This window comes from Podarcis cretensis, assembly GCF_951804945.1.
Source record: "Podarcis cretensis genome assembly, chromosome: 6".
Lineage (NCBI taxonomy): Eukaryota > Metazoa > Chordata > Lepidosauria > Squamata > Lacertidae > Podarcis > Podarcis cretensis.
This window is the reverse complement of record NC_137175.1, coordinates 99791154-99806666: the sequence shown is the minus strand read 5'-3', so window position 1 is coordinate 99806666 and position 15513 is coordinate 99791154. Positions and strand designations below refer to the sequence as shown.

General features: G+C 43.6%; 2 protein-coding genes across 2 annotated transcripts in view; both read right to left on the bottom strand.

Annotated features, from left to right (window-relative positions):
- The window catches only part of LAMC2 (laminin subunit gamma 2), a 45912-nt gene extending 40606 nt beyond the window's left edge, over nt 1-5306 (bottom strand). The window contains exon 1 of the mRNA XM_079981178.1: nt 4989-5306. Within this exon, the coding sequence (XP_079837304.1) occupies nt 4989-5073 (85 nt within the window). The 5' untranslated portion in view covers nt 5074-5306. The remainder of the gene's footprint in view (nt 1-4988) is intronic.
- A 5969-nt stretch (nt 5307-11275) lies between these two features.
- Nucleotides 11276-15513, bottom strand: part of LAMC1 (laminin subunit gamma 1) — a 127312-nt gene continuing 123074 nt past the window's right edge. The window contains exon 28 of the mRNA XM_079981040.1: nt 11276-14676. Coding sequence (XP_079837166.1) covers nt 14420-14676 — 257 coding nt within the window. The 3' untranslated portion in view covers nt 11276-14419. The remainder of the gene's footprint in view (nt 14677-15513) is intronic.

The window sequence follows — 15513 nt, the reverse complement described above, 5'->3', positions numbered from 1 at the left end:
AGGGAGTGGTGGTGGGACAACAAGGAGCAGTCACATGGAGAAGAAAGAGAGGAAAGACTGGGGGGGGGGGGAGGTGTCAGAAACTGAAGGGGTAACAGGGCTTAGTGAGCAAGAAGAGTCTGTGGCGGAGGGAATTTCAGACTCAGAAGGTGGAGCAGGAGAGAAGTGAGGCCGAGAGGCTGGTGAAGAGACACGTGTCTCCCCCTGCTGCTGCGACAGACTCCCCTCCCCGCTGGTCTCTCAGAATGAGGTGAATATAAACTGATGGATTTGAGAGAAAGGAAGAATTGGGGACCAAATTAATCCTGGAAGGGTAAGCAAGATACAGGTGCTGGGAGGGGACAGGTCAGCAGCAATGTGTTGGAGGACAGAGCTGGATGTGACCTGCACCTCCTCAGCCAGCCCTCTGCCCTCAGGTGCAGCAGATGACAATGTCCTGCCTCCAGTGCTGAACTAAGACTGAAGTAAGATGCAACGGCCAGTATGCTTGGCTTCTGTATGTGGAATGAGGGATCACCATTTTGTTCTCAGGCCTTGCAGCCAAGCTCCAAAAGAAGGGGATCAGCCGTGCCTGCTCTGCCGCTATGGGAAAAGAGCCTTCTGAAGTAAGATGTAAAGGAACTTGCCTTATTCCCCCCCCCCCCTTTTTTGGGGGATAATGTGGAAAGATGAATTGGGTACTACACCGTCAGCTTCCCACATTGCTACTAAGGCACTAAACATCTTGGCAGGCAAGTGGGAATGCTGCCTTTTTTACCTTCCATTTTTTAATGCGGGGCAGTGTTCTGGGGTCAGTGCTTTCCCTTCTGCTCATTCAGTGAGAAGGACTGATGCATTTATAGACCTGAAGCTGTCAAAGCCAAAGATGTCAGACACAAGCAGGCTGTTATTTAGTGCTACTTTCACTTCAGTGCACCTGGAACATCCGAACTTAAACCAACTGAATTTTGATGTAGTAAAACAACTGAAGGTGGTCACAAGCTCCTTTGTTTGTGTTGGGTGGGCAAAAAGAAAAGGTAACTCCTGTCATTTCAAGGTTCTTTCCTAGTTTAGATAATATTAAGCGTTAAGCCCCTTATTCTGTCCCCTTTTCCACTCCTTCCTATTCACGCCTGTTTTCCCTGCTTCTTGCTTCAAGAGCTTGCTCCCATTCCCTCCAAAATTTCTCTGATGAAAATAGGGACATGAAACCATACAAAATGACCATACCTTGTCATTTTTGCCCCACTCATCTGATGGGGGTGCCCCAGCCACTCTTGGCGGCTTCCAACATGTATATAAAAACATAATAAAACTATAGAGGGCTGTCTAGTTATCTCCTTGGCTCAGGGGTTACATAACTCCATACCCTCTGATGAAAACAGGGACATCCTACCATACCCTCCAACATTTCTCTGATGAAAATAGTGATGTCCTAAGAAAAAGCAGGACATTCCAGGACCAAATCAGAAACCAGGATGGCTTCTCTAAATCCAGGACTGTCTCTGGAAAATAGTGACACAAAGGGTCTGTGTTCCCTGTCCAGATTGGTCATCTTAGACCTCCCATTTGCAAACATTCCAACTCTAGAACACAAAAGAAGTCAGTGTTCTGTAACCACACAGCAAGTTCACTCTTCACTGGGTTGGACTGTACTCCCTCCTCACATTACCATTGCTAAATATATCAGTTTTCCCCCTAAATATTTTTTGCACTTCTGCAAACCTTGAGGTCTTCCCAAGGCTGATACTTCCCTCTTTACCATGGATGGTGCCATGTGGGCTAGATAAACATCTACATTTGGGATAATAAGTTCACTACTGGCATCTATGATTCCTCATGCTCTATGAGTTCAGTGTTGGTTATAATTTCCTCTCCCCTGAGATCTATTTTTTCCTGTGGCAGCTGTGTATGGATGTGTGTGTGTAGATTTGCACATGTATGTGCCATGTATGTTGTTAGCATCTGGCTATCTCAAGAGATAATGGAGTGTGCCTCTGGGGGTGACGTCAAACCACTGAGTTACCAGCACTGAAGTGACTTCCCCAGGATGCAAGCCTAGGTAGTGTGTCTGGAGGTCTTGGGCTGCCCAGATGACAAGACCCCCTCTCAGCCTCACCGATGTGGTCCAAAGGAAAGCAGAGCAAGATGCTGGACTCCAGGAGTTGCTGGAAGGAGGGGTGCAAGGTGCCAGCCAACCGTCTTAGGGACTCCACTCCAGATTTGTGCAGGGTTTACTCTAAGGTTACCAGATTTTTTTCAAATAATCCGGGGACAAATTTTTAATTTTTTTTTAAAACAAAAAAATCTTTTTTTAAAAAATTAAGAAGTAATATGTTCTCTTCTGGGTCTCCTCTGTCACGTGGCCTTCCTCTGGGCCCCGGCATGATCTAGAATCATAGAGTTGGAAGAGACCACAAGGGCCATCGAGTCCAACCCCCTGCCAAGCAGGAAACACCATCAGAGCACTCCTGACATATGGTTGTCAAGCCTCTGCTTAAAGACCTCCAAAGAAGGAGACTCCACCACACTCCTTGGCAGCAAATTCCACTGTCGAACAGCTCTTACTGTCAGGAAGTTCTTCCTAATGTTTAGGTGGAATCTTCTTTCTTGTAGTTTGGAACCATTGCTCCGTGGAACCATCTCTTGGAGCGCTACCTGCCATGGTGTAGGCTCGGTCAGGCCTCGGCTCGGCCATGTGTCCTTGCCCTCCCGGTGCTCTGCTACCTCTCTTCCTCAGTGGTGGCGGCAGCAGCATGGCAAGGTCAGGGCTCCCCTCTTTTTTTCTCCTTCCTCTCTCTCTCTCTCTCCCTTCTCCTTCTCCTTTCCTCCTTCTCCCTGTGTCGGCTCCGGAGCGTCACTGGGCAGTCGTCCAGGTGGCCGGACACTCTCGCTCCCAGCTCAATTTGGGTCATTGGGTGTGTGTGTCAGCGGTTCCCCCAGTTGACATGCCGGGCATCCCCGGTTCCCCCTCGGCAGCGGCAGCGGCAGTCTTAGCAGCCTGGAGCCAGCCTGATAGTGCAGTTGGCTCTGGCTGGCTTCAGAAGCTGCTCGCTGCCGTGGCACCTGCCATTTTGCCTTCCTGGAAGTCCCTATATATTGTGTCTTGTGCCGTTGAACCAATCATGCAACATTCATTCCCTACTAATAAATCTACAACACTTAAAATATAAATCCGGGGACATTATATGAAATCCGGGGACATTCCAGGGACGTATTTTGTCCAGGGACAGATTTGTAAATCCGGGGACTGTCCCCAGGAAACAGGGACATCTGGTAACCATAGTTTACTCCTTAGCCTTTTCTTCTCCCAAAAATATCCTGCAAAGCAGCAGAGGTTGAAGGTCAGAGTTTTCTTTCTCCTAGGTGGATGCGCCCCATTTGCTCACTTCCCTCTATACAGCACACACAGAAACCACCTTCTTGACTGTTGGAGGCGCCATTAGTCTTGTCCACTCAATCCACCGGAGCCTGTCTTTGCATGCAGGTCCCTAACTCAGTGGGGATTTGAGACCCCTTGGCTACTCTCACCTGGTTTAGCAGGCCTGTTGAAGCCATTCCCAGAGTGTTGAAAAGTGGTATACAAATAAAATGAATGAATGAAATAGAAAGTGAATGAACAGAGCGTGGCAGTCCCACACTGAAACATCTAGTGTGGAATCACCCCTTGTCTATAAACAATTGTTATATATAACAAATTATAGTTGTCTTCATTCTTGTTCTCTACGTGGCTATATATGAATGTTTAGGGATTTATAAGAAATTCTCATCATTCTCTTCAAACTACAATTCACAGGATTCCTTAAAGGAAGGCACCATAGGAACACTGGTGTAAAACTGATATAAATGTGTGGCCAAACATATGAGTGGTACTAACTCAAAGTTAAGAACTCTGACATGTTAGCCCACAGTGAGTTTATGAAAAGTGTCAAATGCATAGAATTAATTTTGAAGACACTGGTAGATATGCTGAGAGAATTACATCACAGAAACCACCCTGCTAACGTCAAAAAGTGAAGAATTAACACCAACACTGTTGATCAAGTGCACACAGGGACTGTATATACTTGCATGATGTACTGTATATACTTTGAAAGCTGAATTTCTGTTTCTAGCTCAAGATCTAAAACAATTTAGTAAAACAATTATTTTAAAAATTACCATCCCCACCCTCAGTTTCTTCCACTGCAACAACTGCCTTATATAGAGTAAGACCGTTGCTCTATCTAGCTCTTTTCACTCTTCAGGATTTTAGACTGGAGACATTCCCAATCATGCCTGGAGATGCTAAGGAATGAAACTCAATATCTTCTGTATGCAAAGCAGATGTTCTACTACTGAACCAAAGCCCCTCCCCATTGCCCTAGGAAGCATATAAAAAGTATTGGAATAAACATGTCTCATTTGAATGTATATTCCATCTGGAGATTGAAGTAAAACACTAAGGACAGCATTTTCAAAAGTCCCTGAATGAATCTAAATTTACTGGGGATCAACATTCATCCACTTGTCACCTTCTTACTAAAAGACCTATAGTGGACTTATCCACTAGACTGATAGGACATTTGTCCTCATCACTGACCGATTACCGGGTGTGACCATATCTCAGCCCAGACACCCAATCAGGATACAGATAATACATGAGCAAGCTCACAGTTGCTAGGCGACCCCAGTGTGCGCTTCACCATCTACCTCTAACTAGAAGGCTTTGGAGGAGAAACATGGGCCAGACCTAAGGAAGGAAGCTTAGATGACGAAGATCTGGTCCCATCCTCCATTATCGCTCACATGCTGAAAACGTTACTGCCCAGTTCCCAAGACATTCCACATGCTCATAAAGAGAAAGAGTCTTCAGCTTAGCTTCTTCTCTCACACAACAAGGGGCTGCTCAGCAGCTGGCCCACAGTGCACCTGACACAAAAACAAGTGTCAGGGAGAGACAGAAGACTGCAAAATGAAGCCCACTTCCAAAAACTAAAGTGGAAAGATTTCACGCTCGTTTGCCTCACCTTCTCTTCTTTGAATGCCAACAGCTGACGGGAGGAGGAGAGTGATTGCAAGGCAGCTGACAGTCACCAGCCAGTGCTGAGGCATTCCAGGGAGGTTTGGAGGGCTGTGTTGTCCAGAAAGTGCTCAGATCCAACTCTTCCAAGCAAAAGCCTCAAGATCAAGGGACAAAGCTGTGTGGTGGTAGACGTGCAGCTGCGGACAATTCCACCCGGGCCTCTGTTTCTTGTTCCAGGTGCTTTTTATCACCTCCTCTGCCTGAATCACTCTAGACAGGAATAAGAGAACTTGCCTTCAGTCTGACTCACCTTGCAAATAAAAAAAAAAAAAAAAGAGGGCCCAGCCCATGTACAGTTCAGGGAGACACTTAACAGTTTCTTCTTAGCCATTCGTAGGGGCGGATCTCTGCAGAACACAGCAGCCAAAGCCCCTGGCAGAAGGCCAAGAGGGAGTGGGATGGGTGGCAGGAGGACAGAAAGAACAATTTAATTATTGATCTTCCACATTAAAATCGCTTACAGGGCAAACCCAAGGCCAGACTCACCGCAGGGCTTGTTCTGTAAACTCATTAATGTAAAACACAACTTCATTAAGTAGCTGGTTTTACCCTCAGGTAACACCACTTTTGTTAAACCTGTGCCACGTTCCAGAATGAAATGGGCATGTTCCCACTCACCTTAGCCCAATTAGAATACTTGCAAAGAATTTGTTAGCATTATAATTATTACTATTATTTAGCAACACCCAGAAAACACACCAATCAAAACAGCTTGAGAGGGACTGCTTTATGTCTGACATATTTTGAATCTATGATGAAAAAGAGGAACAGATGTGAAGATGAGCTAAGACTTAATCCTGATTAAAGTATTCTGGAATGTACATGTTTAAATTCAGGTTAACTGAATTTACTATACTCACAACTCTATACCCAACACCAGCCTTCTACAAACAAAGCAGCTCATATTTTGCACCAAACTCAAGCAGACAAAACAATACCGTTCAGGAGGTGTTATTTGCTTTAGCTCAGTGGTCTTCAAACTTCCTGCTTTCCATATAAAAAGTGATTTATCCTACTGAGCTTTGTGTGCTGCAGAGAATTCTGGAGCTTTTCCTATAGACCACAAACAGTTTTTCACACAGGGCATAGCTGACTAGGAACAGTGCGCCTCACCATTAATTGTGCATAAGCTGAGGATGCCGTGTTGAACACACCAAACATTCTCCCATGGCTGTGTAGTGTTGGGGAGACCAAGTGTGGTACAGAAGCTTATCCACTATTCTTGGTTTTCTAATAGAAGCCATCCTGGTAAGCTTCTGAGAAACTCTGTGGCCCCACTGAATAAGTCTGAAAACATCTACTGTTAATCAGATCAATTGACTCTCACCTGCCATTTTTCTTATCCATTCACCAATTTTAGAGAAATCAATTAGGATCTCTTCAAATTTTGCTTTGAGATGCACCATCCTGAGTAATTTTGATGTCCTCTGCAAACATTCAGTGACATGTGTTCAAGATCTCCCGTAGCTTCTAGTTAATTGCTCACACGTGGTGCCACTCTCCAGGTATTTGTGAAAAAATTATGGTCCCTGCTTCCAGTAAAAGTCCTTAGGAAATCCAAAATTTAGTTTCCTCTGTTGTAAAAACTGTGCACCGTCCCTCTTAACCACTGCTTCCTGTTCTTTAATTAGTTACCCACTCAGAAGAGGAACTGTCTACTTTTACCATGGCTGCAAAGTTTGTTTGGCAATGGACATTCTCAAAGCTTTATGCCAGTTTCAGTACATCATGTCTATCAGAGCACCTCTATCCACATACATTGATAACAATGCTTGCTAAGAGGTTGAGGAAGCAGGGCACTTTGTTGCCTTTCTGTTTGGCCCATCCTTAACAGGAACTCCTTCCTAAGCTGCTTGTTTAGTGATAAAACATTAGTGGGGGGGGGGACCCACAGCCTATACATATGCATATAGGGATATGGAGTTCAGAACTTACTTAAAAGTGACATATGTACAAGGCCTTTCTTATCTCCTAGCTTACTGCCTCTGATTCCAACCTCTAATTGTAGGTAATTAAAGCTCAGGTGTTTCTCATAATCTCTTGAGCTGTCTGGCAGCTTCCTCGGCCTTAAGCTGATGATGCTGGTTCAGACTGCGTAATGTTCTGTGGTTGCTCACTGCTGGGAGGCTCAGAAAAAAACATGGGGTGAGATCATCACCATGCTTTGCTATGGTTTGTCAGGTCCTTTGCCTCCAGGTCATGGCAATACCAGGCAGTAGAAGACTGAGGCAGTAGAGATGGGCAGCAGCAAACAGTTTCACGTTTCTGGGCAAACACAAAATTAAAACAATGGTCCCATAGACAGGTGTCTGTTGAAGAGCTAAAAATGTTCAGAACAATGTTTGATGAGGATGAAGATAACGATGGGAATAATAAGCTAGAGGAGAAACAGGCTTATGAAGTTAAAAATGGAAATGAAGCATGCACAGAGACTCCAGAACAAACTGATGAAAAGTGGCAGGACTGGATCAAGAAATAAGCAAACTGAAGGAATCAGATGGCTATGTGGAAATGGAATTGGAAATGATCTCCATTCAAGGATTTGGAGGAGATGTAGAAGATAAGATTACAAATGATGATTTGGAGATATATCTGGATAGGGTGTTGATAGAGATGAAAGGAAAAAAAGCTTTGGGATTTCAGTCCTGGTCTTTCTTTAGCTTTAGCAGACAGAAAGGATTCTGCTTACAATCTGGAACGTACCCAAAGAACGTTGCTACTAAAGCTATGGTATTTCCTCTGGTAGGGACGCAGGTGGCAATGTGGTCTAAACCACTGAGCCTGCCGATCAGAAGGTTGGCGGTTCAAATCCCCACAACGGGGTGAGCTCCCGTTGCTCAGTCCCAGCTCCTGCCATCCTAGCAGTTCGAAAGCACATCACAGTGCAAGTAGATAAATAGGTACCGCTCCGGCGGGAAGGTAAATGATGTTTCTGTGTGCTGCTCTGGTTTTGCCAGAAGCAGCTTATTCATGCTGGCCACATGACCCGGAAGCTGTACGTCGGCTCTCTCCGCCAGTAAAGCGAGATGAGCACTGCAATCCCAGAGTCATTCACGACTGGACTTAACTGTTAGGGGTCCTTTACCTTTACCTTATTTCCTCTAGAAATAGATGGGAAAAAATGAAAGTGGAAGAGATCAGGATACCATTGTAAAAACAAGAGGAAATGGGATGCAACAGGATATGGAACTGGATATGCAGAACTGGACATGAACTTATGGATATGTAATGGAAAATCAAAATGGAATACTCCAACAGGAAGTGGAATACAGTAAGAAATGGAACCAAATAGATGGACTGGATATGAACAAATGGGATATTGGTCTAATATGTGATCATAGTAGAGACTTTAATATGGACACAGATGGAAAAATGTAACTTCTAAAAGAAAAATAACCCCTACAACATTGATAAATGTAATCATAAATTGCATTAAGCCTTCAGCTCAAACACAGGCTTCACAAATGCATATGCCCCAAAGAACCCATGTGTATGCCGTCTGAAATAGATGGGCCTTCAAGATCTTTTGGGGGGAAACTGGTGTGAGGTAACTTTTTGGAGGTCAGCTGACAATGAGTTCCAGAGTCGTGGGGCTACCAGAAAGACAAGTTCAGCTAAGCACTGTCCCCCCCCGCCGATTTTCCACAACAACAAAAAAGCTCGACAACTTTGGCAAAAACCCCCAACAACAAACTATAATTTCATAGAATGTACATTACTTTCCTGCCCTGGAAAGCTGCAGCTAAGTGTGACTTCTCCCAACATGACATGCAAATCACTGCAAATCTTCTCCTATCTCCTATCCCCAAAATCTGCAACATTGGATGATAATATGAATCTACTTTACAAGGCCATTGTAAGGCCTACTGGGATGACATACATACAAGCTGATAAGCACTTTGAATGTTTGAATGATCAAAAAGGATTCTTGCAGGATTAATGTGTTCTTCTCAAGTGGAAATACTCTCCATGTAATAACTTGTCCCTTGCCAGATGTCGGTGCCCTACAATCTGCAACAGTCCACCAGCCAGCATGGCCAACAGTTGAAGATGAAACAAATGGCAGTCCAACACTATTTGGAGGGCCACAGCTTAGCTACCGCTGATGCAGGAAATGCCTAACAGATAAAGAAGGTGCGTGGCAGTATTAAAAAGTGTAAATACTGTTGCTGTGGGACCAAAGAGGCAGTAGAAGCAGATTACAAACTGTGGCTAAAAATACTTTTGCCTGGAAGCTATCACTACCTAGTTGGTGACTACCTCTCCACTCAGATAAAGTTGTCTCAAGCACTCCTTCCCTGAAGCTTAGGTTAAAATAAAATTCCACACCCTCCAGGGCTGCGGCAGATCAGTGAAGGGCCACACCCTGCTGCTCAGTTCCGTTGAGCAAGCTAGGTGATGCATACCTGGCGAGACTGTGGCTGAGGTGTCAGCGAGGCAGGGAAGTACAGTCACATCTGGCCTGTCCAGTCTGCTGCCCCTTCCTGCAAAACGGACCCCTCCTTCCTTCCCTCTCAAGATTAAAGAATCAATTTATTTGCCCCTCTGCACACACATTCAATTTTCTTTTCTTTTACTCGGCCCTTTTAGCCTCTTTGTTGTAACTGTCAGGAAGTGAGCATCAATGGAATTCCTTGATGACATTCCTAGCATTTCCTGATTAATACGGAGAGGGATTTTGTCAACTCCTGAGCTGCCGAATGAGCTTTTAACCAAGAGTGCATTATACAGACACTATTTTCATAACACACTCCAGCAGGTCTAGACAAAGGTTTTGTGGTTGTGGGTGAGAATGAAGTTCTTTCTGGGGTGATACTACCCCATCATCTGCTCATGTAAAGCAAGCAAGATAATCATCGCTAAAAATAATTCTCCAGCAGACACAAATGTTTTCAGTAAGGCCACAGAGCTTCGTCAGTTTGATTAATCAAAGGATCACATTTTGCTTATAATGATGCTGTTAACTGGGCGACAGCTTGGGAAGGGGAGCTGAAATTCTTCAACAGCTTTTTCCTCAGAAAAAAATATTTTAAGAGAAATTCTGGCTCATGTCATGTTGAATAACACTCTTTTAGGGGATGAAGGGAGCAATGGGCTAAGAGAAGGGAACTGTAAGGAAGAAAAACCAACAGCATTAAACTAGACCCACAATTGCATTCATAGATGGCAAAATTGGGGAGGCTAATTTTCTAAATATTCCCCAGGGGAGGACTGAAATTCTAACAGGAGGAGCTCAAAAAAGTGTAAAATAATAATTGGTAATTTCTCAACACGGCTGCAACTTTGAAAAGCCTAGCTCTGCTTGGATCCATATTGTTCAGCTGTTGTGCCCAATCCTGTCCAAGTAGGAATTTTACGGGAAGGACTCTTATTGGACTCGTTAAGTAAATTTAGCAGCCACAGAATGAGAGGACATTGCCTTTCACAAAAGTAATGGGTAGGACTAAGTGACCAACTTTTGACAAGTGGAGGGAAGGAAATAGTGGGATTTCTCAAGGATCTGTATTGCAACTTATTCATAAACCCTGTGTTAGAGGTAAGGAATGAGTTTTTAGATAATTTGGAGTTATTTAGGATGACACATTCTAAAGCAGACTGTGAACAGATCCAAAATGATCTAAGCTAAGTGAATAGCCAATGAGAGATGAGATTCAGTGTTAAGAACTGCACAATGATGTGAACACTGTGGTAAAAGATTCCTATCAAATATATGCTGGTGGGGTCTGAGCTGGTTATGGTTACCCAGTATTGTTCCTTTTTAAAATTCTCACCCACTTTTTTCTTTTTCCTCAATCTTATCTTCTTATAAATGAAATTTTCTTAATAAAATATAAATGATACCCAGGAAAAAGTTTTAGAGGTCATGGTGAATCAGTCACTGAAATCTCCAGTTATTCGAGAAGTCTCTAGAATTCAAAGTGAGCATTTTAGCCACTACAGAGGGGGATATTTTCAAAATGTGAAATTAAATCTTGAAGCCATTTAGAAATTGGATGAAGTTCCATGCTAAAATCCTTTTTAGCTCAGGTTTCCTTCCACAAAAAGGTGGTAAGGTAAAATGAGACCGTTCCACCCCCATATTCAAATCCGATAGGAAAAGCAAATATATTTGGACAGCTGGTGCTCTCTCTCTCTCTCTCTCTCTCTCTCTCTCTCTCTCTCTCTCTCTCTCTCTCTCTCTCTCACACACACACACACACACACACAGTAAATACTCAAGAACCCAGCATATGAGGGGTTACAAATATTCAGTCTTTATTATAAATAAGAAATACTGTTTTATACATAAAACTGCCAAGTGTTGCATTTTTGTTGTTTTTGTTCACTGCCCCCAGACAGCAAGACCACAGATTTAAGTCTAAAACTGGAGTGAAGGCACTTTTTGAGGTGCTCACAGTTGAGAATAAAAAATAAAATGAAGGGAACTCTTCAGCAGGTGTCTCCCGTGAACAGCTGTTGCATCATTTTGTTATGCAAAGAAATAACTTGGACCTATACAAACGTGATAATAGCTGTTAACGCAATATTCGTAAATTCTTATAAAGGCCTTTTTATTTATTTATTTAAAAATAAAAAAAAATCTGTTAAAACCTGTTTAAGAGAAAAGGGGGGAAATACTAGAAAGGCAAGGAAAGGACTAGAAACACACTACGAACTGTAATCATCCCCTTCTAGTCAAGTGCGACATGACACAGCAAAAAGCCATTTCCAGTTCATGGCTTTCGGTTCTGTTTGCCTGCATGCATGCAAGTCGGCTTTATGTAAACTGTTGAAGAAGTTGCTTGGATAAAATTAAGATCTGGCTGGAACTTCTCTCTCTGGCCCTGGAGGTGCTGTAAAAACCAAAGCCAAGGGGGTTTTGCCTGCCTACCTGTATTCACAGAGACCTGCTACTGAATCTACAGTAATGGTCCAGCGCTTGGTCCTGCGGTGGAAAGTATGTGGCCGGCTGGCACCCCTTCAGTCAATGGCTCCCATGACTGAATGTTCCTTAATTTCCCTACATGTAGACAACTAGCCATGTCTGAGAGAAAGGTTTTTCTCTTGAAAAACAAAAACCAAACTGCATGGAGAAATGGTACCAGCTCAGACCTAGGTTAAACCACCTGAGTAAGAAGTAGGCCCAAGTCGCATTTCCTCTTCAAAGCCAGCAGGAAGCCTATAACCATTCAGAATATCAAGACCACAAACAAAGGGCCAGTTTGGGTGATGCCTTCACCCCCAAGCAGGAGACCTGGGGAGGAGGCCTCAGGCCTGTGGGTCTCTGGATCTGCCCGAATGGGTGATATTCTGGTTCTCCCATTTCTGCTCACAGTGGAGGAAGGAGGTGTGGGGCAGAGGAGGCACACAAGTTGGAGGCCTGCTCCCCATTTCAGCCCAGAGAGAGTCTCCCAGGGCAAAGCATCACCCAAAATGGCCTAAGGCATCGTGAGCTACACCCCTCTGACTCCTTAAGGTGACAAGTGGCTTTAGACGAGGAGGAGGGGAACTTGCCTCTCAGCTGGCAATGCAGATATGGAACACAATATTAGCCACCAGTACGAGGGCAGAGGTGAGGATGGGCAGAGAAAATACCTGACCCTCGCCCACCCTGCCCCTCACTGCCAGAGGAATACTAACCTGGAGGAGAGGATGAGGGCAGTGTGGCGGTGAAGAGGAAGCAGTGAGAGAACAGGGCCACTCGGGAAGCAAGGCCAAGCATATTTACAGGGGGGAAGGCTGGAGGGGGCAAGAGAGAGAGAAACAGACTTTTCCTCACACTATAATCATGATAAAAAAAGACACAAAATCCCACATTCACACAAAAATATAAATTTGAAATAATTAATAGCACCAGTGTGTGTGTCAGATAATAAATTTCTTCCCCTCTACGCAAACGTACAAAGTTGCATAGTGTTTCAGGGTGGGTATATGCAGATCTCAAAGGCAGGGGGTGGAAGCATCAGACTTCTCTCTTGAGGAAACTGCAGAGGCAGATAATTTCCTCCAGTTCAGGATTAAAAGGGAGAGGGGGGTGGAGAAGAGAGACAACATGGAAGGAGGTATCTTCTCCCCACAAGGAAGCATAATCAAAGTGGGAGAGGGGGCATTCTGAGCAGGGCAGAAATTCATACCACGCCACCACCAGCTCAGTTAGTAAATACTGTGAACTCTTGGGAGTTATTTACCCCTAGAATTAGGCCTGAACAATTATTGTTCCTAGAAAGATGGGTCAGCTATATGTTGTGATTACTCCTCTTTTACACAAGAGGTAAACCTACCATGGCAAAATGATATGTTCAACCTGCAGAAAGAGAACTCTGCAAACATTCGAGTTTATTTTCTGCCAGAGAGGATTATGTTGACTTCAAATTTCACAGGCGAGTCTAGCAAAAAAAAGAGTACTCTCTGGATAGTGGATGTTTCTTTCAAAAAAGGGAAGAAAAGAAAGAGTCTGATTCAGGGGCTTCCTCCGCCCCCAAGAGAGAAAGACAGAATCTGCTGATATTAAATTATCTGTCCCTGGAAGATACCTCTTGAATATTACTAGTGACTGGCTGGTGACAGGAACAATTCTGATCACAAGTAGATTCTTCCATCTTGAAGAATTAAAATTTCTGCCTGTGTTCTCAGAAGTCGAAGGCAGGCCAAGGTATAGCACCATGGAGACCTAACACACCCCTCCTTCCTCATGACTCCCCAAAAGCATTTCTGAGAAACTGTTTCTCAGAATCAAGATATACATATACATATTGCACTCTAGAAAGTTTCTTTAAAATTGGCAGCTGGCTACCAAAGTGGTAGTTTAATTGGCCACTAATATATGAATTAAGTTGACTTTTTCTTCTTTTCTGATTCTGAAGGCCATCAGCGTTTCTTACAAACTGTAGCTATACTGGCCATTACAATTTAATACTTTGGTAGCCAAACCTTTTCCTTCATAGAAACAAAAAGAACAGAGAAATTGTGAGATGGGGTACGGGAGAGAGAGATGGGGGATGAAAAAAGGAGAAGCCTGTGATTGCCCCCACTATGTATCAGTTCTCATAGCCCTTTCTGTAATTCAGCACAACAGTCCATAATATTTCACATCATTATGCAAATCAAAGGGGAGTCTTTTCTGGGAGAAGAGGAGAAAATGGAGTGTTTTGAGCAAGGAAGTGTATACATTTAATATCTTTAAACCCTTCTGATGCCCAAAGACTGGATAATTAATTTGCGTTCATTCAGAAACTTGCAATTTTCTCCCTTGAATTGGGAAAGAAAGAACTGATAGCTGTGTGGGAGATGAGGTGGGGGTCCTGAAGAAGGTAACCTAGGAATTAAGGCACTCCACAGCCAAAAGAACTGCTCCACCAGTCATTGAGGGAACGCCCCCCTGCCTTTAGCTCATCCTTAGGGTTTTTCAATAGAGGGGGTGTTGAAACAGCCAGTTGGTAATGTCTTCTTGATGTCCTCTAAATTGCTAATGTCTTTCCTAATGGTGTTAATGTCCCTGTCATATTCATTGATGGCACTGGCTTGCTTTTCAGCTGCCTTCTCCAGATCGGAGACTTTCCGGTCCAAATCGTTGTCCCTCATCTGGTTTTTGGCAGTGTTCAAAGTATCCTCAATCTCATTCAGTTTGCTCAAGTCCACAGGTTCCACACGCCCTGTAATGGGAGCAACATATAAAATTAGAATTTTTTTAAAATTAAGGCCCACTTCATTCTGATACAGAAATAATTTCCACTGGTCAAATGCAAAAGAGAAAGAGATTAAAAAAGCAAAATAATTCAAAAACCTGATCTTCCTAGCTTGCCAAATCATCTCTAAAATTCCTCTAACTATTGCATTCAAATTGTTTAAATTTGAGAGATAAGTTGTGTATCAAAATTCAGAAATGTGTAACACTGAGTTCAGTGTCTCTTAAACTGCACACCCAGAAATTCACATTATGTACAAATATTTTACATTGTGAAATTTAAATGTTATTTGAACTTTATTTCCGCTGTTTGAGAAAAAGTTCTCTATACACATCCATCCTTAACTATTTTTTTCCCTCCTTTTTACAATGCCAAAATTAAACAACATAAACGACTGATTGCTCATTCCCTGCACTTAATCATTCAGCCCACCCGTTCTTTTTTACAGGCCAAGTCTATGGACTTACGAAGCAGTAAACTATACAAGAAATTACTGTTGTGAAAACAGATGCAAAATGTGGCTGCAAAAAGAAGGGAGGAGCTGGGATAGTCCTTGACTGGGCAGCCAATTCAGCAAATAAAGTGTCCTGTGGATGGGTTGGCGAGTGGAGCAAACGGGGACAGAACCACCCTAGTGCTATATGCACCCACTACGGTAATCTAGCTATCAGTGAACCCGTTAACCTGGCAAGCATGTCGATTTGCAGAGTGAAGTCTTGCATACTGCAAGGGCTCCCAAGGGGGTGCTGTACAACTTTCGGTGATTTGAACACAAAAACATCACTACCCTGTATGGAATCCCTG